The sequence below is a fragment of the Eleginops maclovinus genome, chromosome 16, assembly GCF_036324505.1.
Source record: "Eleginops maclovinus isolate JMC-PN-2008 ecotype Puerto Natales chromosome 16, JC_Emac_rtc_rv5, whole genome shotgun sequence".
Lineage (NCBI taxonomy): Eukaryota > Metazoa > Chordata > Actinopteri > Perciformes > Eleginopidae > Eleginops > Eleginops maclovinus.
Window position 1 is genome coordinate 23,130,748 of NC_086364.1, and position 24,646 is coordinate 23,155,393.

The following is a 24,646-nucleotide window of genomic DNA, read 5'->3' on the forward strand; positions in this document are numbered from 1 at the left end:
TATAAAACGTCTTACAGTGATAGGTCAACTTCTCTCAACACGAACCATGCTTTTATTTTGAAAAGGATGCGAATTAAGTACAATTTCAGGTTCCTTCCTTGAGTATTTTCATGTAATATGTTATACATGTACTCGACTACCTTTTGGAAGCCAGTATTGTAGCTGCTCTGAATCTGAAACACGTTATGCAACAGCGCTTCCTTGACAGCGTAAACTCGAGCCACATTGGAAGAGTGTGGCACTTAATTACTCTCCGCCAGAGAAGATGAAGGCAGGGCAACCAAACCACACTCATAAAAAAGCTATTTGAAACCAAACCTTTAAATAACACAGCAGGACGATGGGAGATGGCCAACTGACTCAGGGTTAGAGAAACAAGAAGACCGATGAGTAATGAAGATATAATTCAGAAGTGATGATCCAATGAAATGAGATTAGCTAGTAATTTAATGGACATTTCAGAAAACCCTATTAAGGTGCAGCTATATAATCTTAAGACAATTTTCCAGCCCATTAAGGAAACAGAACAACCATCCATCCCATCAGAGGAACCTCAGCAGAAGAGAGGAGGAAACTTACGTGCAAAGGATGGATTGGTCCTCACGATCTGTAAGGAGAACAAGAGAGAGAAAACACAGTCAGCATCTTCACAACCTCTCCATCCCATCATTACAGCTAGAGGAATTACAAGGAGGCACACTCAAATGCAACCAAGGCATCAATACAGAGGAACAGAATGCTGGGTACATTTAAGGTACACATAGAGAAAAGACATTAATACCACTTCACGGTCACATGACTTCACGTCACCACCGCTAAGCTAAAGGCGACTAACGTTGGGCTATAAAGGAACTACAGCACGGTCACATGACTTCACGTCACCACCGCTAAGCTAAAGGCGGCTAACGTTGGGCTATAAAGGAACTACAGCACGGTCACATGACTTCACGTCACCACCGCTAAGCTAAAGGACGCTAACGTTGGGCTATAAAGGAACTACAGCACGGTCACATGACTTCACGTCTCCACCGCTAAGCTAAAGGCGGCTAACGTTGGGCTATAAAGGAACTACAGCACGGTCACATGACTTCACGTCACCACCGCTAAGCTAAAGGCGGCTAACGTTGGGCTATAAAGGAACTACAGCACGGTCACATGACTTCACGTCACCACCGCTAAGCTAAAGGATGCTAACGTTGGGCTATAAAGGAACTACAGCACGGTCACATGACTTCATTTCACCACCTGAGCTCTACAAAGAACTACAAGGACCAGAACCCAGAGTATAAGCAAAATGCAAATGGTTTAAGGGGTTTAAAGCTCTTGTATCCCACCATAGCTCAGCATCTTCTTCTTCTTCTCCTTGAGTAATGCTTTTGGTTCCAGGTCTTGTATTCTGTGTGGCCTCCAGCTGCGGACATTCTTGTGGCAGGAAGTGAGGGGATTTTACATTTCCTGACGAAGACAACACCTCCACATTCCTGAACTACAACAAACTGCCCCCCATATCCACGGCTCAGGGTATACAGTACATGCCTTGATGAAGTCTTGTTTATATTTCCTTTCCCATCATCTGTTCTAAAGCTCAACAACAAACACAGATATTATTCACCATGATTCCTCCCATTTGAACGCTTCCTGGACACTTCTTCTATGGAACGCCGTGAGACTTATCAAGAGTTTGACAATCAAACACGCACTCACTAAAAGCCTCCAAGCAACATCAGATCAGCTTCACGTGATTACAGCGGGAACGTGGTGACCTCATGCTTGTGAAATTAGCTGCAATCTGCAACGAATTGGGAAACAATCTGGTACAAATTGGGATAAAAAGCTGCTGCACCACTGAAGCCCAGATACCCACACGGTTAGCTCAAGTGTTGCTCTGGTGCATTAACACACACACACCATGTGATGGATAAGGCTTTCCAGCTCCTCTGGCAGCATGAGCAGTAATAGATTACATCACTCTGCTGTAATGCATTCTTTAAACCCAGATAAAGGAAAACCGAACGATGTTAAAGCGTCCAAAATCTCAAAGTCTCAAATCCAGATATCAACCCTAGAAATGATGTCCTCCATTGACCCTGATCCGAGATCTCAAATGGGAGACTGGTTGCAAGATGTGTTTGTGATCAAGTGCCATGAACACAGGCCACCGATCAATCCCTGCTGATAGAAATACAACTAACACACACACCTGGACATCCATTAGAGCTACTCTGTCTTTATTCCCTGCACGCCCGAAACCCATTTCCCCCAGATTACCAGTGAAGCCCTCTTTCTACTTCCCATTTGACCTCCATCACCATCACATATTAGCCCCCATTTTTTTCTCCAAATGGTGCGCCCCCTGCGTGTTGTTTCATCTTGCTGTGTTCATGATATGTGCTTTAATAGATGCTGAAACCACGTTTTGATTTTGCTCTTGTATGTTTTCTGGCATGCCATCAACCTGCAGATGAGAGCTACATTTCCAGGGGTGTCCAAACTGCGGTCCGTTTCTAATCGGCACTCATTCTAAAAGTAAAATGGAATATGACACACACATGAAACTTGTGCTTGTCTTATATTAACCTACATTTGATTGATTGATTGGTTGACTTATGAGGCAATATTCCTCTAGTGAGCAGCTCTCGTATGTGGCCCTCAGTAAGAGGTGTTTGGACCCCCCTGATCTAAGTGTCCTGAGCTGTTTCAAAGAGCGATAGCGTGCATCCATCTCCTCCATGCTCCCACCTTCGCTCTCTTGGCAGCGACCTCTTCCTCCAACGCTACACAGCCACTAACAGCTGGGTCGTATTTACCCAGGGTGCCATGCTGGCTGGGCTTGGGTGGACCAATCAGCCTGCTCTTCCTTTCCAGTAGCTCATTACTGCCTCACTAAATCTTTACCCCCCTTTGTGTTTCCCCTTTCACTCTGCTGCTCTCATTTCCCCCTCGTGAATGGTGCAAAGCCAGACCTCTACGGAGCGGAAATTCACTCAAATCCCTTTTCCACACCAGCAACATGTGTTTCTAATTAATCACCTCATCAGGACTTTTAGTTAAGTTCCTCCGCAACAGCAACTCACAGCCGGTGATTTAGGGGATGTTAAAGTCAGATGGAAAGTAGTTCATGTTTCCAGTCTGCTGGGAAACAAATCTACATGTTTTCACGGGAAAAGGAGGCTTTCAACCAATCAGTACGGCTACCACGGTTCACTGTAGGGGGAAATATTTCACTTCCACTCCATTGACAAGACAAAGTAGTTCTAAAAACTAGGTATAGGTGTTTTCAGGGGCTTTATAAAATATTAATATGGATTGTTTTCAGTGTTTTTCAGAAAAAAAAGTGGAAAATAAACAATCATACGATATAATCATCCCAAATTCTTTTTAAACAAAGTGAAAATATAAAAATTGGCCGTGAGAAAAAAATACGTCACTAATGAAGGGCTAAATTAAAGCTAACACAACATAAAAGTGTAATATTATTTACATATAGTGTGCAGGAAGGACATATTAAATTAAATATAGATGGAGGCTGTGGCGCAGTGGGATTGTGCGCTGATCACAATCAACACTATGAAGACAAATCGCGCGCAGTGCCCACACAGAGAGTGACGATAGCCGCCGTTAGCTAGCTTCAATGCTAGGTGTTAGTGTACTCGTGTTGGTGGGGCAGCGGTGGCAAAGACCATTGGGAATTTCCCCTCTGTGGGATGGTTATATTCTTCCTCATTAACTATAGAAAAGAAAACATATGTGTAATTCTTATTCGTCTAGTGCTTCGTTCATTGAAACAGCCGCTATCGTTAGCCAAGATGTCGGTCGTTGAGTGTGAGAAGTGTCCACAATAATGATTGCAAGCCGTTGAATTTAATCAAAATAATATCGTAGTAGACTTTGCAACATCAGAAAAGATTGGACATATCCTGATCAAATCATCCCTGTTAATCAATCTCCCAAATTAAGAAACGTTGCATTCGTTCTAGACTATTTTCCGCTCCAATCCACTGCAGAAACTCCCCGTTCTGACTCCCTGACTGTGTTAGGAGACGGTTCTGTGTGGCACAGCAGGCTTTCCCATCGCTGCTGATCATTTATCCCTCATGCAGGATTTAACAAACCCTCATTCTTCACATTCCCGAGCAATCCCCCCTCCGATCGGTACAATAAAACCCCATAATCGACCTCATTTAACCCAGCATCCCCTTCCTGACTGTACCTCAAATGATAGTCCTGTTGCAGCCCCTGTTTGCAGACCCTTTACAAGCACTAAAACCTATACAACACACTACAGGAGAGGAAGGCCCCAACAAGCACAATAGGGCGCCTTTGAATAATGAATTCAGTTTTTTTCCACCCCTGACTGTTAGTGATTTGTGCTTAATGTTCCAAAAAGAATAAGCCTTGAAAATCTGGGCACCAAAGAACAGCTGAAAAGCTTTGACGATTCCTAACCTCAACCATTCTCCATATCCATCACTGAAACCAAACCTTAGTGTTTAAAAACATTCTCAGCAATCCAGAATCATAATGACGTCCATTTATTGTCAATGATCCTCGGAAATCCGGCCCAAATTCAATGCAGGCCCCTTAAAGTCTGACCCACACACGGTTGTTTGAATGTTAAATCAGTCAGTCTATGATCACATTAACACGTATTCTCATTAATCTCAGGCGTGGGACAACCAGAGAAAACCATGAGGAAAAGTTCCTCTGCAGACTTTTTTACAGATAAAAGGAACTCACTGACCTCTCTCTATTCTCATTCCTCACTCCACACTGATATACACCTGAACATCAGCAGGAGAGGACTCTTTAAAGTAGAAACGCTACATACTGATATACACCTGAACATCAGCAGGAGAGGACTCTTTAAAGTAGAGACACTACATACTGATATACACCTGAACATCAGCAGGAGAGGACTCTTTAAAGTAGAGACACTACATACTGATATACACCTGAACATCAGCAGGAGAGGACTCTTTAAAGTAGAGACACTACATACTGATATACTCCTGAACATCAGCAGGAGAGGACTCTTTAAAGTAGAGACTCTACATACTGATATACACCTGAACATCAGCAGGAGAGGACTCTTTAAAGTAGAGACACTACATACTGATATACACCTGAACATCAGCAGGAGAGGACTCTTTAAAGTAGAGACTCTACATACTGATATACACCTGAACATCAGCAGGAGAGGACTCTTTAAAGTAGAGACGCTACATACTGATATACACCTGAACATCAGCAGGAGAGGACTCTTTAAAGTAGAGACTCTACATACTGATATACACCTGAACATCAGCAGGAGAGGACTCTTTAAAGTAGAGACTCTACATACTGATATACACCTGAACATCAGCAGGAGAGGACTCTTTAAAGTAGAGACACTACATACTGATATACACCTGAACATCAGCAGGAGAGGACTCTTTAAAGTAGAGACACTACATACTGATATACACCTGAACATCAGCAGGAGAGGACTCTTTAAAGTAGAGATTCTACATACTGATATACACCTGAACATCAGCAGGAGAGGACTCTTTAAAGTAGAGACACTACATACTGATATACACCTGAACATCAGCAGGAGAGGACTCTTTAAAGTAGAGACTCTACATACTGATATACACCTGAACATCAGCAGGAGAGGACTCTTTAAAGTAGAGACACTACATACTGATATACACCTGAACATCAGCAGGAGAGGACTCTTTAAAGTAGAGACACTACATACTGATATACACCTGAACATCAGCAGGAGAGGACTCTTTAAAGTAGAGACACTACATACTGATATACACCTGAACATCAGCAGGAGAGGACTCTTTAAAGTAGAGTCACTACATACTGATATAGACCTGAACATCAGCAGGAGAGGACTCTTTAAAGTAGAGACTCTACATACTGATATAGACCTGAACATCAGCAGGAGAGGACTCTTTAAAGTAGAGACGCTACATACTGATATACACCTGAACATCAGCAGGAGAGGACTCTTTAAAGTAGAGACGCAACTTTTTAAAAACATGTAAACAGTTCTCTTAAAAACATGCTCTAACCTCTCGGGTCTTTAAAGCTGGATGGAACTCATAGGTTCAGCATCGGGAATCGAGCTCTCACGATTCGCTTCATAAAATAAGTCGTAAAACGCTACGGCACATGGGGAAAATCCTAACGTCATGGCAACAGCTTCACATATGTGAGAAATCCTGATGAGCTGCTCTCTAATAAACTACTGTGTGTGTGTGTGTGTGTGTGTGTGTGTGTGTGTGTGTGTGTGTGTGTGTGTGTGTGTGTGTGTGTGTGTGTGAGGGTGGAATATGGTGATTGTATTAGTGCATATACTCATAATTGCCAAAAGCAGCGGACGGAATCCAGGGCTAATTAACACCACAAAGCCCTATGTGTGTGTGTGTGTGTGTGTGTGTGTGTGTGTGTGTGTGTGTGTGTGTGTGTGTGTGTGTGTGTGTGCGTGCGTGCGTGCGTGCGTGCGTGCGTGCGTGCGTGCGTGTGTGTCACATTCCCAGACAGTGGAGGAAGCAGTGTGATGTGGGAAGGGTCCTGCAGTGTGTAACTGTCACTTGGAAGCTTCCGGACCATTACGATAAGACGTAGAAAGGTAGAGGGGAATAATGCACAACAAACACACTTAGAAGAAATACGTGTTGGATTGAGGTTAAGCAAACAGTCCCTGATAGTCTACTAAAGTAAAATTAGCAACACCAAATGATTAGAAGTGAGGTACTGAAACATATTGTGTTTGTAAATGTAAAAAGCAGCTGGAAACTATGAGCGATAAATACATCTAGTGAAGTAAAACCTACAATATATTCCTCCAAATTGTAATGAAATAGGAGTAAAAAAGCCAGAAGTACTCAGACACTTCACTTAAAAGTCACCTATGCGCGAAATCCAATCTCTCTTCTGTCCTGATCCATCTTTATAAAAACCCGTCTGAAAATCAGCTGAGCAGATTTCAGCCACTTACTGAATATTCTTTTGGGTTGTGCAACCATTATCCAATAAGCAACCAAGGTAACCCCCCTGAATCTCCATTGTGTGTTTTTTAAACCAATCATCTCTCAAAGGGGGCGTGGCCAGCAGCAGCTCATTAGCATTTAAAGCTACAGACACCGAATCAGCACTTTTGGATATTGCACAACTCCATATATTGCGTTTTCACAGCAGTGCAGATCCTGTTTTCATTACAACTTGTACCAGCGCTCCCGGTGAAAGGGTTTTATAATCCGGTCGAGTTATGATGTCAGCTGATCGAAACATCAGCAGGTATTTGGGCTCTTATGAAACAGATCTTTTTGTTCTTTTATTTGCCGTGTTCTCCGCTGCGTGACCAAACAGCTCAACTGTGTTAGTCACTGCAGTGCTGTTGAACCAGCTGCCAGTCAGGCATTCATGAGCCCTGAACAGAAGGGCAGACACTGAGCCGTGTGTGTGGTGTGTGTGTGTATGCTGGAATTCGGATTCCCCCCCTGGTTTCCCTCCCCAGCAGCTCTGGGCCTCCTGGGTGTGGAACAGGCGTTGTTTTCAGCGCTGCGATAGAAGTGACATTAAGGGGAAATGAGGGGCAGGTGTGTGTGTGTGTGGGGGGGGGGGGGTCAGAATGCAGCAGAAGGTATGTCTGTTTTCACGGTTATTAGATGTTTTATCATCAGCTGAAACACAGTCGTCCTTTGTGCCAATCAGGGACAAAAAAGCAATGCAGACTATGCAGCTTCGGAGCAGACGTTCCTCTGATCAGGCCTATAGTTAGCCTATGTCTGGATTATGAGTCCTGGTCCTGCCTGACCTCTAAGGTATTATTCCTTGGCGTCACCTGGAAGATGTTTGACATCCTTCTGTTCACTCTCTAACATTCTGACATATTTCACCGTCAATTCTGGGGTTTCTTTGGGGGTGTCTCTCTCTAAAAGCCCCCTGAGACAAATGTATGACTCGTAAATATTGGGCTACATCCTTAAGACTTGCAGATGAGATGCATTGCTTTCACTCTCAGGGCTTCTAACACATGGGTGGAGACCATCCGAACTCCCCATGCCAGTCTCAGGAAGTCCCCCTGAGCATCTGGCACATTTCCTCCCAGAAGAGTGTGAGGTGAAGAGTGTGGGGGGGGTGTGGTGGGAAAGGAGTGGGACCAGATAGGGAAAATGGAGATAGCAGAGGGGACGGGACCATGGTGGCACAATGGAGAGAGCAGATATAAATAACATCACGTCACCGAACGACGGCAGATGAAACCCTCAGTGTGTTTCTGTTTCCAGGCTGGAGCTGAGATCACTGGCAGAAATAGACCATCATCATGGGATAATAAATCCCCCCCCCCTTACTGAAATGACAGCAGTGTGTGAGGCCAAAGACAGGAAGCTATTCTCACTATTTTACAACCTGAGCTTCCTCTCCAGTTTGTCTCTTTCTCTCACCTATCTGAACCCCCCCAGCACCTTCAACACACAAACTTCAGTTTGTTTGAAGCCAATAAACATGGACTCAACCCAAATAACTGAATGTTAGGTAAATATACAGACAGATGTGGGAGTGGGGGGGCTTTACAGGGGTTATGTTAATATTTTTGGCTGGTAGCACAAACTTCCTGCAGACACATAACCTTCATTAAAGGTGATTCGACTTTTTACTTACATTTTGTACAAATTATACAGAAAAAAACCAAAGATTTTTGTTTAAAATGGGTAAACTGGTAGACCACCACAGAGAAAGCATCCTGACCCCCTACAGGTGCACCATAGAGAGCATCCGACCCTCTACAGGTGTACCATAGAGACGATCCTGACCCTCTACAGGTGCACCATAGAGAGCATCCTGACCCTCTACAGGTGTACCATAGAGAGTATCCGACCCTCTACAGGTGTACCATAGAGAGCATCCTGACCCTCTACAGGTGTACCATAGAGAGCATCCTGACCCTCTACAGGTGCACCATAGAGAGCATCCTGACCCTCTACAGGTGCACCATAGAGAGCATCCTGACCCTCTACAGGTGCACCAGAGAGAGGATCCTGACCCCCTACAGGTGCACCATAGAGAGCATCCTGACCCCCTACAGGTGCACCATAGAGAGCATCCTGACCCTCTACAGGTGTACCATAGAGAGCATCCTGACCCTCTACAGGTGTACCATAGAGAGCATCCTGACCCTCTACATGTGTACCATAGAGAGCATCCTGACCCCCTACAGGTGTACCATAGAGAGCATCCTGACCCTCTACAGGTGCACCATAGAGAGGATCCTGACCCTCTACAGGTGTACCATAGAGAGCATCCTGACCCTCTACAGGTGTACCATAGAGAGGATCCTGACCCTCTACAGGTGTACCATAGAGAGGATCCTGACCCTCTACAGGTGCATCATAGAGAGGATCATCACCAGGACGGAGCTGCCATCCATGGAGGACCTGTACTCCCAGCAGCTCAGGAAGAAAGCCCACAGGATTATCAAAGACCCCCATCACCCCGGCAAACTGATCTGTCTGGCAGGCAGTACCGCAGCATCAGGACCGAAGCCACCAGACTCAGGGACAGTTTCTTACGTCTTGTCCTTGCATTGTTGAGGAAACTGCGATCAGAGTTTTCCATACATTGCTTGACTACACCTGGGTGGTGTTTATGTAACGATATTAATATCTTGAATATTGTTTAATGTTTTAACCATATTACTTCCAGAAAATAAAGAACTTGCATGTGTACTTAGTTCTGCCTTTCTGCTGGAATACAACAAATTGCAGTTGAATAAAAATGTTCTTTTGACTTAAAAATGAAAGATTTGAGGGTTTTTCACAAGCTATGAGGTCAAATATGCAACACATGACTTCCTTTAAGTATTCAATGCGTACATTGCGAGTGGACAGGCTGACTCTGTTGAGATGAAAGGAATTCGACAGTTCAATCTCAATATTTATGAACAGTGTTGCACGCACGGAGGTTAGAGTCCGTTGAACACAGCTTGTGGATTTCTGTTGTGCCGTCTGAGCTGCACTCGACAGAGCGCTGCAGATTTCCCCTTTCCGAGTCCCACAGAGCACATATTTCAAATGCTTCTGACGGAGGGGTGACAGGAGAAAAGGCTGGGAAACAGAAAAGGCGAGGTATTGAAGATGAAGCGATGGAGATGGAGAGGTGCAGCTCCCACGTGTTTCTGAAGCTTGTGGTCAACGTTGTTGGGATAATTACAAGACTCTTCGAGATGCTTTATATGCATTAAGTGTCCTGCAGATATGTGACGGCTCTACGGCAGCACAGCAGAGACAACAAGCTGTGGAAAGCACGGATCAAATTCCAAGTCAGGGGGAGGTGGGAGGAGACCGTTTAATGCAGTTTGCAAAGAGGAACTATTTGTAGCTTTTGTGCTGGCAGTAGATAAAAAACCAAGAGCGATAAACCACTTTTCCATCGAGGCGTTCCAGGGCCGGTTCTGAGACTCACGTGTCCCACTGCAAACCGGTCTTTCAGGTTTCCACTGGGAACCAGAACGGGTTCACTTGGATCACCCACTATCTGCCCGGCACGTCTACTGTTTCTAAATGGGATTTCAAAGTTTGGGGAAACGTATAGATTGCTTTTCTTATTTCTCCTCTTCGCCCCAAACACAAGACTTTGTTTCCTGCAGATTCCCCGCACCTATTCGTGTTTTTTGTACCTTTTTGTGACAGATCAGAGTCTCAAGTGGCCCTGTACTGTAGTGTTCCTGCAGCAGAGCAAGAAAACTAAACTGCTCATTACACCCCTATAACTACATAATTACACCCACATCTCACCCTCATTACTACATTGTTACAGCCATAATTACACTGCAACTAATACACCGCCATGGCAGCCGTTACACTGTTTTTACACCCGTATTACAGCCATATTCCACTGGTATTATAGACCAACGTTACACCAATGAAACAGCAATATTACACCCAGAAATACACCGTCATTACACTGTTATTCACCCCTGAATACACTCAATAACACCCATGTTACACCATTATTACACCCGTATTACTCATTTGATACCCATGTCACACTGGTATTTAATCAATGATAACATTTTCTTCTATCTTTTTCTCTTTAACACGTAGTTTACTTATTCTGGCACTCTACCTGCACTTGTTGCATCGTTGGAGGAGACTAAGCTGTATCTATTGAGCATATATAACCTTTATATCTTTGGATAGACCAGTAATCTCACACACTCACAGTTTGTTTATTCTAACAGAGTGAGCGCTGCACAACAGCAGGAGGGTCAAATTAGCCCTTCACGCCAATGAGAGGGGAGCGAGAGGGCGGTTTGTGGGAGATATGGCCCCGAAAAGTATGTGGCGATGTAATCGATTGCAGATGAGGGGGCTTGTTTGGTCCACAGTGGTTCTTTGTGATGGCTAGGCCTGCCGTAATCCAACGGGACAGGGCTGTTTTCAGGTGGTACGCCTCTGTGTTTATGCTGGCACCTCCAATATTACACCGCTAAGCTCTGCAGCCCTGCAGGAATCCACACACACAAACACACACACACACACACACACAAGGGCAGCCGGGTTTCAAACACACAGGGGGAACACACGGAAATCCAAAAATCGCAGAAAAAGGAGGAAAGGTCACGACATTTCATCACGTTTAAAAGTGAAACTAGGTCAGGGCAAAGGGAAATAGACCTAAACAGGACAATAAGAGGGAATCACTTTACAGAGAAGTTCTCTTGACAGGCTCCAGACTTCAGTGAGTGTGTTCAGTTTACGGATTAATAAATACACACGTGTCATCAGTAGCTCATTTAACAGAGTGACGGTGTCGCTGTGCAGCTGGTGTCAGCGAGAGGTCAGTGAACGCATCGCGCAGGTAACACTATCCGTCCCGCTGAGGCTCCCGGCCGCGGCGCTGTGTGTCTCTTATGACAACGCTATCCAAGAACCAGGGCGATACACGACAGAGGCTCGGCCCTAAATCATCTCAACACGACCTCTATGATTTATACCACCGTCTCTGACACACACACACACACACACACACACACACACACACACACACACACACACACACACACACACACACACACACACACACACAGAAATGAGTCCAAAAAGCCAGAGTTTTGAGTCAGCCTTGTATTACTTCCTGTCCCCTGGTCTGGAAGTCAATGGTTTTCTGATATTGTTAGCCTGAAATAAAGGCTATGGTTAACACAAGCTGAAGAGATTTTTGTTCTCCGACATAAAATACGTCAGTAAATACCGCACTGGTGGAGTCAAAAACAGAGGTTGCTAGCAAGTGTCTAAATGAGACGACTAAACGTCAGCACGCCCAACATTAGCCTCCTTTAGCTTAGCGGTGGAGACGTGAAGTCATGTGACCGTGCTGTAGTTCCTTTATAGCCCAACATTAGCCTCCTTTAGCTTAGCGGTGGTGACGTGAAGTCATGTGACCGTGCTGTAGTTCCTTTATAGCCCAACATTAGCCTCCTTTAGCTTAGCGGTGGTGACGTGAAGTCATGTGACCGTGCTGTAGTTCCTTTATAGCCCAACATTAGTCGTCTTTAGCTTAGCGGTGGTGACCTGAAGTCATGTGACCGTGCTGTAGTTCCTTTATAGCCCAACATTAGCCGCCTTTAGCTTAGCGGTAGTGACTTGAAGTCAAGTGACCGTGCTGCAGTTCCTTTATAGCTGATTTATTGCTAACCTGTGGACCAAACTCATTTTGTCTTGAAATAAATACCATACTCATTAACAACTGATGAAAAACCTATAGCAAAAAGTCTTCTAAGCAGTCGTTCTTCATCCAAGCTTCTGAAACCCATCAACCTGTAATGTCTCAGAAATGTGTTGAGCGAAGAAAAACGCATTAATGACGCCAGGTTTTAAGTTTCTTTCCATAAAACAGTCAAACATAAATGCATGACACACAACAGAGCTCCTAATAATCGGTAGGAAAATTGTCTTGAAGTGGGCTGGTGGTGGGGGGGATAAGCATAAATCACTCCTGATGTGTGATCCCCACAACAGAAATATGATTTTATCCTGCGTGAAGCCCACAGCTGTCTGCTGCCATTGCGTGTGTGTGTGTGTGTGTGTGTGTGTGTGTGTGTGTGTGTGTATAAACAGGCTTTCCCATTTGTCTGAAAGTTATCTCTCTAGTATGCTCCTCTGAACAAATCACTGAACAAAGAAGGTGTAATAAAACACACACACACACACACACACACACACACACACACACACACACACACACACACACACACACACACACACACACACACACACACATACACACACCTGTCTTGTCACTCATGCCCGGGGTGTGCCCTCCTCTCCAGCCCTCACTGCCCAAACAAGAGGCCTCATTTCCCAGGGAAGAGCTCTGCAGGGCTCCCTGTCTGCACACACACACACACACACACACACACACACACACACACACACACACACACACACACACACACACACACACACACACACACACACACACACACACACACACACACACACACACACACACACACACACACACAGCCCCCTTCAGACTGCACAAAGCCCCCATTGTGAGGCACAATGCTGCCCCCCCCCCATACCCTCTGCTCTGTTTCCCCCATAACTCCGTCCCTTCTGCCCCCACATTTCTGTTTTTCTTTCCTCTCTGCTCTCTCGGTTTTATTCCTAAATCTCATTCCTGATGTCTGCCCTCTTTCATCCCCCTTTTCCTCCCCCTTCAATATGAAGGCCTTTCCCTCTTCTCTCCCCCTTTACTCTTCTCTCAGACATTTTTCCACCTCTCACAGTGCTGGGTTACCCCTCAAATTCCCCTCCTGCTACGCTGGACAACAGATATTTCATCTCTAAGAGGGATCTGAAGATGGATTTATGAGTGTTACTGGCAAATAATCACTCTCCCCGCGGGACTGTTATTTGAGGATATGTTTTGAAAAAAAATCTGGGTCAAAAATCCTTACTTCTGTATCAAGACGCTGAAGGAGAAGCATTTGAAGCGACTTCTAGGTTATAGAAAGCAAATATACTTTGAGGATTTCTGCAGGTTTGAGTCGGCGTTGATTGCTCCGATTGCATTTACATTTGAAATGATAAAGATCCAGATACAGATAGTTCATCAGAGTCCCTTTCCACATACCTCTCCGATGTGTTAGTTAATAAATTGAGTGGGACATAACAAACACGTTTTGCCTACAGTGCGATCTGTGCAGCTCCCAATATTCAACCATGGAGGTCTACAGAAATCCCACCGTGTGAGTTTCCAGTATCTCTTTGCCAAGCTGCAATCTAAATTCAGTCAATAAATATTGCCTCGCCTGCTGGAAAAGCGTACACAAATGCATAATGTTGGATGCTGCTATACGGAGTTTTGTGCCGAAGTATCTTTGGCATTCACTGCAGGAAATCACTAACTACGCTGCAGTGCAGTACAGTACACTAATCTGTCAAAAATCACAAATAGACACAGGAAACGAAGCCTTGTGGTTGGGCGAAGAGGTGGGATAAGAGAACATGTCTCTGTTGTCAGAGGCCTAACCATGGCAACCCTGGCTGTACCCTGACGTGGAGGCGTGAGGAGAAGGTGGACATTCCTCACACTCGTCCTCCTGTGTTCCCCGATCAAAAGAGGAGAAGCTAACCGAGCCGCAGCAGAGCTTCAAGCAGCGCAGTCGTTTGTGTTTTCCATGTTAAGTGAAAGGCGACCGCAATGCAATTCAATGATGTGGGGAATTTTCCTCTTCAGCCTCTTCTAAACCAGAACATTGTGGCTGAAAGAAAGATCAAGAGAGAGAGAGAGAGAGAGAGAGAGAGAGAGAGAGAGAGAGAGAGAGAGAGAGAGACAGACAGAGAGAGAGAGGAGGGAAGAGTGGGCAAACTAAAGCTAAGAAAAAGAGTGGAAATGAGAGGCCAGCTGCTCTACTCACTGAGAGAAAGTAATTATGAAGCGGGAGGAGATCGTAAGGATTTAGCTAAATATTCGGGGGGCTTTTCTCCCCCTGATCAGGACATGAACCCCACCGAACAGACTGAAGGAGATCCAGTCATTAACACACACACAAAAAAAGGGGGTGTATTTTTGTACACCAATCGGAAGTTAGCATTGCATCGGTTCCATTGAGAAAAAGCCAATAGGATATTTCTATTGGCTTTTGAAGTATTGCAAACCAAAGAAAAAGTTCTGCGGGAATTGGTTATGATACTTAGTAAGCCGACCAAGAGTTAGCATCTCCCTGGTTCCAATGGAAAAAACCCAATGTGGTTTTTTCCATTGGATTTCAGAAAACTTATAAAGGAACTACAGCACGGTCACATGACTTTACGTCACCATCGCTAAGCTAAAGGAGGCTAATGTTGGGCTAAAAAGGAACAACAGCACGGTCACATGGCTTTACGTCACCACTGCTAAGCTAAAGGAGGCTAATGTTGGGCTAAAAAGGAACAACAGCACGGTCACATGGCTTTACGTCACCACTGCTAAGCTAAAGGAGGCTAATGTTGGGCTAAAAAGGAACAACAGCACGGTTACATGGCTTTACGTCACCACTGCTAAGCTAAAGGAGGCTAATGTTGGGCTATAGAGGAACTACAGCACGGTCACATGACTTCACGTCTCCACCGCTAAGCTAAAGGAGGCTAATGTTGGGCTGTAAAGGAACTACAGCACGGTCACATGACTTCACATCTACACCGCTAAGCTGAAGGCGGCTAATGTTGGGCTATAAAGGAACTACAGCACGGTCACATGACTTCACGTCACCACCGCTAAGCTAAAGGAGGCTAATGTTGGGCTGTAAAGGAACTACAGCACGGTCACATGACTTCACATCTACACCGCTAAGCTGAAGGCGGCTAATGTTGGGCTATAAAGGAACTACAGCACGGTCACATGACTTCACGTCACCACCGCTAAGCTAAAGGAGGCTAATGTTGGGCTATAAAGGAACTACAGCACGGTCACATGACTTCACGTCACCACCGCTAAGCTAAAGGCGGCTAATGTTGGGCTATAAAGGAACTACAGCACGGTCACATGACTTCACGTCACCACCGCTAAGCTAAAGGAGGCTAATGTAGGGCTATAAAGGAACTACAGCACGGTCACATGACTTCACGTCACCACCGCTAAGCTAAAGGCGGCTAATGTTGGGCTATAAAGGAACTACAGCACGGTCACATGACTTCACGTCACCACCGCTAAGCTACAGGTGGCTAACGTTGGGCATGATGGCGTTTAGTCATCTCATTTGGACACTTCTCAGCAATCACCGTTTTCAAATTCAATCGAAGGGCATTACTGAGGTATTTCATTTCGTAGAACAAAACTTTAAAATCTCTGGTGTTAATCACAGACTTTATTTTAATATAACAACCAACAACACATTCAAAAAACCAGAGGAGGGAACAGGGAGTGCTAAACTGCTGTCTCATTTAAAGAGTCATTCCTGCACCTCTCTTTAACACTCTCAAAAGTCTCATTGCTGTCTCCTTAAACACTGCCCCTCACAAAGTGACACCTCTATCCGAGTTTCCAGGGGGAAGGTTATTTTGGTCGCACACACACATTCGAACGTAGGTATCCATGGTGACACACAGGGTAAATATGCCGCTCGGACGACCGTGACAATGCGACAGTGACTCAGCGGGAAGAATTTAGCACAGCATGGCACGGTAAGCCGGGAAAGAGATGACCTCATTCCACCGGCTGCTCTGTCCACAGGAATGAACACCGGCGGCAGGGGGAAAGAGGGTCAGGGAGAAGAAGAGAGGCGTCCCATTTCCAGACAAACATGTTGCATAGAGATAGAAGGATGGGGGGGGGACGAGGGACTGTGTGTGTGTTGGAAAAAAAGGTGGAGCTTTTGGGCTCAAATCTTTACATGAGAGGCAATCAAAGCGTCAGAATGGATGCACTTACCCCATTTATCAACCACAATGAGCTCCTTTTGAGGTCCTTTTTGGGGCTAGTGTTGGTTCAATTAGCAAAGACGGAGTGTCAAAATGCCATCGTTGACGTTCTTACTTCAACCAGCGACTCCACTATGAATTGCCCTCAAAGCATGTTGCTCTCTTACTAAAGAAGAGGGACTTAATTGCAAGCAAAACTTCTCTGACAACTAACTACTTTTCTACATTTCCACCTACACCATTGTACTCTTCCCTTAACACTTTCCGCTCTTCTCCCAACAACTTTCTACCAACTGAATACTCTTTTCTCCAACAGCTCTAATAAGTTTCTACTCTTTGTCTTACTCGCCATGAACTGTTGTCCCAGCCTACGATGTAAGTCTTTCTTTTCCGAATAAACAAATAGTTGGTACCCGAGTTCAACCGATTTTTGGGGCCTCTGCAGTTGACACGTTAGAAATGTTTTGAAATCAAGCTCCGTTTCCAGCTCCAACTCCAGAGCAGCCGTTGATCTGCCTCTATGGAAAAGCAATATATGTGATGTGGCCATGGGCTCCAGTCTGAGTTTCAGCTGAGTAGATGTACCGACAGCGAGGCTTCAGCACATCAATCAGAAACCAAAACCCTGGAGCTTCCCAGCTGCACACTCACCCAGACAATCAGGGACACATTGAGGCTGAAGGGACGAATAAAATGCAAAAAACCAAGGGAAAGATTGCTATTTATAGAATCAAATCCTTCAGATGTGACACAAACGGGAGAAACTGAAGCAGAGAGGCTGTCCACACCCTGATCACAGCAGTTCTTCTACATCACAGATTCACCGACAGTCAATCAGAACCAAAGTGGGTCGCATTCATGTTGCTTGTGGGTGTCTTTTGTTCAGATCTTATGAAGCACACACAGAGGTACAAGTGCTCTCTTCAAGTCAATCAGACCTTATTTCAGGACAACAACCAAAAGTGCTCCAATGCCGACTCATACCAGGGTTTTAGGACTCATTCCTGACCCGCTATACCAAGATCAATAATAGCAATGGTCGGTTAGAAGAAAGAGCCGCTTTGCCGTACCTTGAAGCATGCAGCGGTACGCCGACTCAGAGATGGCGTAGATGTGTGGCGGCATCTCGTGCCTCTTCTTCCCCCGGTACATCTCGATGATGTTCTCTGAGTAGATGGGCAGGTTCTTGTAGGGGTTGATGACCACACAGAATAGGCCAGAGTAAGTCTGTAATCAAACACACGAAACAGATTATTGTGGGGAATTAATCAAACGGGACGTAAGCTAAAAAAGGCTATTCCCATTGTTATTGCACATTTGTTTGCAGAAAGGAACCAAGAGTGGCTGCATCAGGAATGCTATTTATAGATAATATAAAGAGAAAAAACTGAAAAAAGGAGCCTCTGGGTTTCTAGATGTTGAAATCATTAAGCCTGTGTTCTGTCAGTGCAGTAAGACCTGTCGTTGCACACTTCTCAGGAGCTTACATCATTATTGCAGGCATGCAACAACACAGTGACAGATGCAGAGGGGGCTAATAGAGTCAGAGCAACTCAATAAAACAGACTCCTGTCTCCTGTGCAGCAACAAAAAGCCCAGAGGGTCCAAATCAATTACTGCTCTAATATAAAGACTCAAAAAGAGAAAGGGATGTTATCATGCTTTTGCTTCTTCTCTTTTCATGTGGTGTTGCATTTGGCGGTGTCATTAGCCTGAAGAGCTCTCCCCAGATACTGTGAGTGGTATGAAGGAGGCAAGGCATGAGTGAGAGGCCCTGATGGGGTAATGGCCATGTCTCATTCTGCAGATGCTATAGAGGCTTCACATTCTCCACCCCCCCCGCCCTCACCACCTCCCACCCCATGCAGGGATGTAGTATTTTTGTAGGTCTACCCAGTAGTAAGCATCTCCCTGGTTCCCTGGACAAAAAGCTGAGTAGTTAGCATTAGCTTTGGACAGCTTTGCTCACCCTAAAAAAGGAGACTCGAAAGTTAGCATCGCATTAGCTGTCTCGTCAAAAAGCCAGTGGGATTTTTCCATTGTTTTTTGGAAAATAATCCCGGTAGCAAACAAACGTTTATCATACTTACATGATGCTAAACTCTGCTAAAATGCTAACTCAATGCCTGGTGTAGGACATCCCTTTAAACTCTTTAAAACAGAGGCTCAGTCTGTAGAGAACGCATGCTTTTTATGATCTCCAAAGCGCCATGCTAGCAGTCGCAAACAGACTCCTGAAAATAATTCAAACTTAATACAAAGAAAATACACATCATGCTTCTAATTTTCCTTCTTCCAGATCATTTAGATTCTGAAGTGTTCCTGGTGAAAAAACCAACGTCACTGGAGGGTGTGTGTTTGGAAGGAGACTGAACAAACAAACAAACAAACAAAAAACATGTCTGCCCTGCTGACCTTGAAGGCAGCACGGAGCCTCTGATCCCCTGAGCCTCCGGTCAGCTTCGTAACGTCCATCAAGCATGTGTGACTTCACCGGAGGGCAATTACACATGTACTGCTAATTGACCTAATGACTTGGTGTTAGCGACACATTACTGCACCACCGCTAAACTGAAAGTGGCTAATGTTGGGCTATAAAGGAACTACAGCACGGTCACATGATTTCACGTCTCCACCGCTAAGCTAAAGGAGGCTAATGTTGGGCTATAAAGGAACTACAGCACGGTCACATGATTTCACGTCTCCACCGCTAAGCTAAAGGAGGCTAATGTTGGGCTATAAAGGAACTACAGCACGGTCACATGACTTCACGTCTCCACCGCTAAGCTAAACGCGGCTAATGTTGGGCTGTAAAGGAACTACAGCACGGTCACATGACTTCACGTCACCACCGCTAAGCTAAACGCGGCTAATGTTGGGCGTGATGACATTTAGTGGCCTTATTTAGACACTTTTTTTAAAGACACATAGGGGTTTTAGGACAACGAGGGAAACAAGGAAACCGGAATTGGTAAAATGCTGACTCATTTCCAGGTTTAAGGACTCATTCCCACACCACTCTATTACCACCTAAAAAGCAGTGTCAGTAAACTGCTTAATGTAGACTGTTTCCATTGCTTTTCCTTGCTATAAGGAAGGTAGAAAAAGAAATGTTGGAATCAGATTGCTTTCTGTTAAGGGAGCCTGCGATGCTAACCTCTGCACCACCCAATAAAGGGCATCATACTCTCATACAGTACAGGAAATAACCCGAGATGTATTAACGAGATGTCCTTCAGTGAACTTTCCATATCAGAGCATCAGACATCTGCTTCATAATTAAAACTGCACACAGTCTGAGAGTGACTCAGCAGTTATAGATTCACAAAGGGTTTCCAGAGAGAGCAGTAACAGTTACATAACAGCACAGGTAGCTGAGCAACTGATGCTCTGTGCAGCTGATACAGGGGAGAGGAGGTGGGGAAGGAGAGGGAGGCAGACTCAAATTAAGAGTGGAGCAGTGATCCAGCTGACGGAGCTCCCTCTGGTCCAACATAGAGGTGAAGCAGTGGTGCAGCAAACAGTGAGAGAGCCTGCAGAAATAACTCAACTTTTTCAAAGCAAAGGAAACTGGAGCTGCTTTTACACGGGTTGTGTTCAGTTCTCTCTGGTTCTCCAACATGCAGCAGAGAGATATCTGCACTGTAGGTTTAATGCAAACTGTTGGTATTTGATGCATCATGTCTCTATATGCATGATGACGATGCTTACACCTGCACAGAGCACCCAGTAAGAGTGGGTCAGTGTTAGGTTTTCTTTACTTTCATTGAAGCATAACATTAAAACTACACGTTTTGGCTTTTCTCTTTACTTTGTAATTTATTTATTAATATACTTTCTGTTTGTGGTGGAAACTTCTGAAGCAATGGAGACGAAACAGAGAGACGCTGGAGAGCAGGGACTTGATGGCAAAACACTGTTGGGTTTATTTGGAGTTGCGGCCGGAGAATTGACAAGACATTTACTGTAGACACGAGTTGCCACAGCGGTTGCCAAACCAATTCTGAAGATCTCGACAATAGGAAGAGGGTTTAACTAGTTCCAAATGGGTAATCAACATTCTTCAAACGCCAGACTAAACAAGCTCGGACAATATGGCTAACTTAAACTGTCATCTAGCTCACAGATAAGGTGTTTACCGGAGCATCTGGGTCCAGATAAACTGGCGCTAGCTGTCCCTAAACAATAAAGCCAATGTTAGGTCAGCGTGAGCTCGTACCCACTGTGGGAACAACAAGGCTTCGGAAGCCTAGGCTGCCCCTCCTTACTGAAGATAACAGCACCTGCAAGGCCGTAGAGCCAGGTCAGAGGAGGACAGAGAGAAGAGATGCAAATGAGCTAAAGATTTACAAGCTTACACAAAATATTCCCTAACATAAATAAAGTGTATATTATAATTATTATTATATTATTATTATTATTTTATTTTAAATTGTATTTTATTATTAATATTTCTTTATTATTATGACTACCATTAATATATATGTTTTGTATTATTATATCAGTACAGGTTACCGTACTATATATATCTAATTAAATGAAAACTGTATTATTATTATTATTATTATTATTATTATTATTATTATTATTATTATTATTATTATTATTATTATATTTTATTTTATATTTGTTATTTTGACGTTGGTGGTCCCTTAGTATCTCTGTGAAAATATTAAGATAAAAATTGGAGTACTGTTTCCATGCTTTCCGTTGGACTGCCACTGCTTCCCCTCCTGTCAGATGCAGCATAAAGTAAATGTGCTGCTCCTGTTGCCGGCTAGCAGATCATCAACCGACTCAACGACTCGACACCGGCTGCCAGAGCGGCGTGCCCGACCCGTCCAGGAAAGAGAAGGTGATATTTCCACTGTGAAACCAGATCCAGGGGAGGGAGCCGGGGCCTGGTAACAGCTGAGCAACAGCAGACACAACAGCCGTCTCTGATCAGAGAGGCCCCTTTCTGTAGAGGGGTGCAGGAATGAGTCCTAAAACCCGGAAATGAGTCAGCATTTTAGCACAATTATTCTCTGTAAAAGATCTCCCTGTCGTCATCTCAGAGGACAAACATTTCCCCTTCCTAAAATCACAAAAATACTAAATACCGAAATACAAATGATTTGTTCAGGTGTATATCAGTATGTAGAGTCTCTACTTTAAAGAGTCCTCTCCTGCTGATGTTCAGGTGTATATCAGTATGTAGAGTCTCTACTTTAAAGAGTCCTCTCCTGCTGATGTTCAGGTGTATATCAGTCTGTAGAGTCTCTACTTTAAAGAGTCCTCTCCTGCTGATGTTCAGGTGTATATTAGTATGTAGAGTCTCTACTTTAAAGAGTCCTCTCCTGCTGATGTTCAGGTGTATATTAGTATGTAGTGTCTCTACTTTAAAGAGTCCTCTCCTGCTGATGTTCAGGTGTATATCAGTATGTAGAGTCTCTACTTTAAAGAGTCCTCTCCTGCTGATGTTCAGGTGTATATCAGTATGTAGTGTCTCTACTTTAAAGAGTCCTCTCCTGCTGATGTTCAGGTGTATATCAGTATGTAGTGTCTCTACTTTAAAGAGTCCTCTCCTGCTGATGTTCAGGTGTATATCAGTATGTAGTGTCTCTACTTTAAAGAGTCCTCTCCTGCTGATGTTCAGGTGTATATCAGTATGTAGAGTCTCTACTTTAAAGAGTCCTCTCCTGCTGATGTTCAGGTGTATATCAGTATGTAGTGTCTCTACTTTAAAGAGTCCTCTCCTGCTGATGTTCAGGTGTATATCAGTATGTAGAGTCCTCTCCTGCTGATGTTCAGGTGTATATCAGTATGTAGTGTCTCTCCTGGGACATGTCTCCATGCTTTAATGTTCAGAAAGCTCTTTATGTTTCTCATACTGCCTGTGCTGCAGCTCCTCTTTTCACCCTCTGTCTGAAACCAGAGCCCAGTCTGCTCTGATTGGTTAGCTGGCCGGCTCTGTTTTGATTGGTCAACCGCTTACAGATGGCCTGCCCCTTAGCCAATCACGTACAACGTCTTGGAGTACTGGCCAATAGGAGCAATGTCACTATGTTCTGTTTCAGGCGGTGGGGGGGAGAGTTTGGGAGAGAAACACAGGGATTTTTGCCTTTGCAGACCATTTACAAGCACTAAAACACACAGAACACACTAAAGGAAAGGGAACCCCTTATAACTCTGAACAGGACCTTTTTAATGTCCGTTTTTAACAAAATGTCACTGTCAAAAAATGTTGAATAATAGTCTGTATACTAAATAAAAAAACAAATACACAAAGTCCATGTCATTGATGTGCAGGTCTAGGGAACAGGGGAGGAACACAGTGGGTGTGTGAAGGGGAGTAAATGGGTAAAGAAATGTCGGACAACGAAACAAAAGTGGGCGGACAGACGGACGGACGAAAAGACGGATGGAATATCTTTTCACCACGGAGGAATGCTGAGGCTTTCTGACAGCTGGGGATTATCTGGCGACACAAAGGCCTGCCTGTACTGTGCGTTAGCTTAGCATGTAGCCTGCCAGAGTAGCTGCTGCATTAACTGATAATAATAAATGAGTGGACTCAACGGGCTGACTAATATCACATGCATGGAGCCAGTTTAGGATTTGTGACTCACTTATTGACCAGAGGACTCAAAATGCAGGTGGGGGGGGGTTAGGGTTAAGGGGGCACTAATGTTCCCGTTGCTGTAAAGTAAAAGTGTCTGATTGCAATCAACAAAAAAACAGAGACAGAGCGAGTCTTCTAACCAAGGGAGGAAGTAAACTAAATATACTACTACTCTATATGAGTTATTTCCACTTCAATTCATTTCGGAAGCTGATTTCCCCCGTGAAATATTAAAGTGATGCCAGGAAACAATCTCTCTGTGGGTCAGAAAGGGTTTACTGAGTCCAGAGATATGGAGATGGGGTCAGACGTCTGGTCAGACGACAGAATAAATAGGGGATGGATGTCCGGTGGGTCTGCCGGGGGACGAGTGGCAGGCAGCAGGCTGACACTGAGACTGAGATTTCTGATCCTTTCTTTTACTCTCCTTTTTTCTGGAGAGGAAGTAAAGGAACCGGAGCTCTGGGTTTATGTGTTGTTTGAGGTGCAATATAAATATAAAACCGGGCATATCTGCATGTCAAGTATCTGGGCAACCCTTTCCTGAGGGAACACAGAGATTTTAGCCTTTGCAGACCATTTACATGCACCAAAAGTCCACTAAGAACACAGCCTGGGGGGAGTTTATATTATGTCTGAGATTTGGGGGGTAAGTCAAACACACTGGGAAAGGTTCAGATCTTAGGGGGGGGGTCTTTTTCTAAGAATGGGGAAAGTTTTCCTCCTGACAGAAAAACCGACACAGTCACACACATGTTTTCAGTTTCTCTCAGACCAGGGGCAAATTAAGAAGCTCCAAAACCAATACTGAACCAAGAAGAAGAAGAAGCAGAAGAAGAAGCAGAAGCAGAAGAAGAAGAAGAAGAAGAAGAAGAAGCAGAAGAAGCAGAAGAAGCAGAAGAAGCAGAAGAAGAAGAAGAAGAAGAAGAAGAAGCAGAAGCAGAAGAAGAAGAAGAAGATGAAGCAGAGACATAGAGACCTTTCGAAGCATCTAATCAGTTAGTGGTGAAGTTTTACCACATTTCCCCTGCAGTGTCTCAGGTGATTACCAACCCACTTTCTATTCCTGGAAAACATGTCACTAAATGGGTCAAGATCAGAAAAAAAACAACATCTCAGAGAAGCTTCATCTGCA

The 24,646-nt window shown here is 44.5% G+C and overlaps 1 protein-coding gene across 3 annotated transcripts in view; it reads right to left on the bottom strand.

Moving 5' to 3' along the window:
- The window catches only part of LOC134877828 (myosin-10), a 57,598-nt gene that overhangs the window by 29,720 nt on the left and 3,232 nt on the right, over positions 1 to 24,646 (bottom strand). For all 3 annotated transcript variants that reach the window (XM_063903489.1, XM_063903488.1, XM_063903487.1), the window contains exons 3-4: positions 17,978 to 18,134; positions 580 to 607 (exon numbers count right to left, since the gene is read on the bottom strand). In XM_063903489.1, coding sequence (XP_063759559.1) covers positions 580 to 607; positions 17,978 to 18,134 — 185 coding nt within the window. The remainder of the gene's footprint in view (positions 1 to 579; positions 608 to 17,977; positions 18,135 to 24,646) is intronic.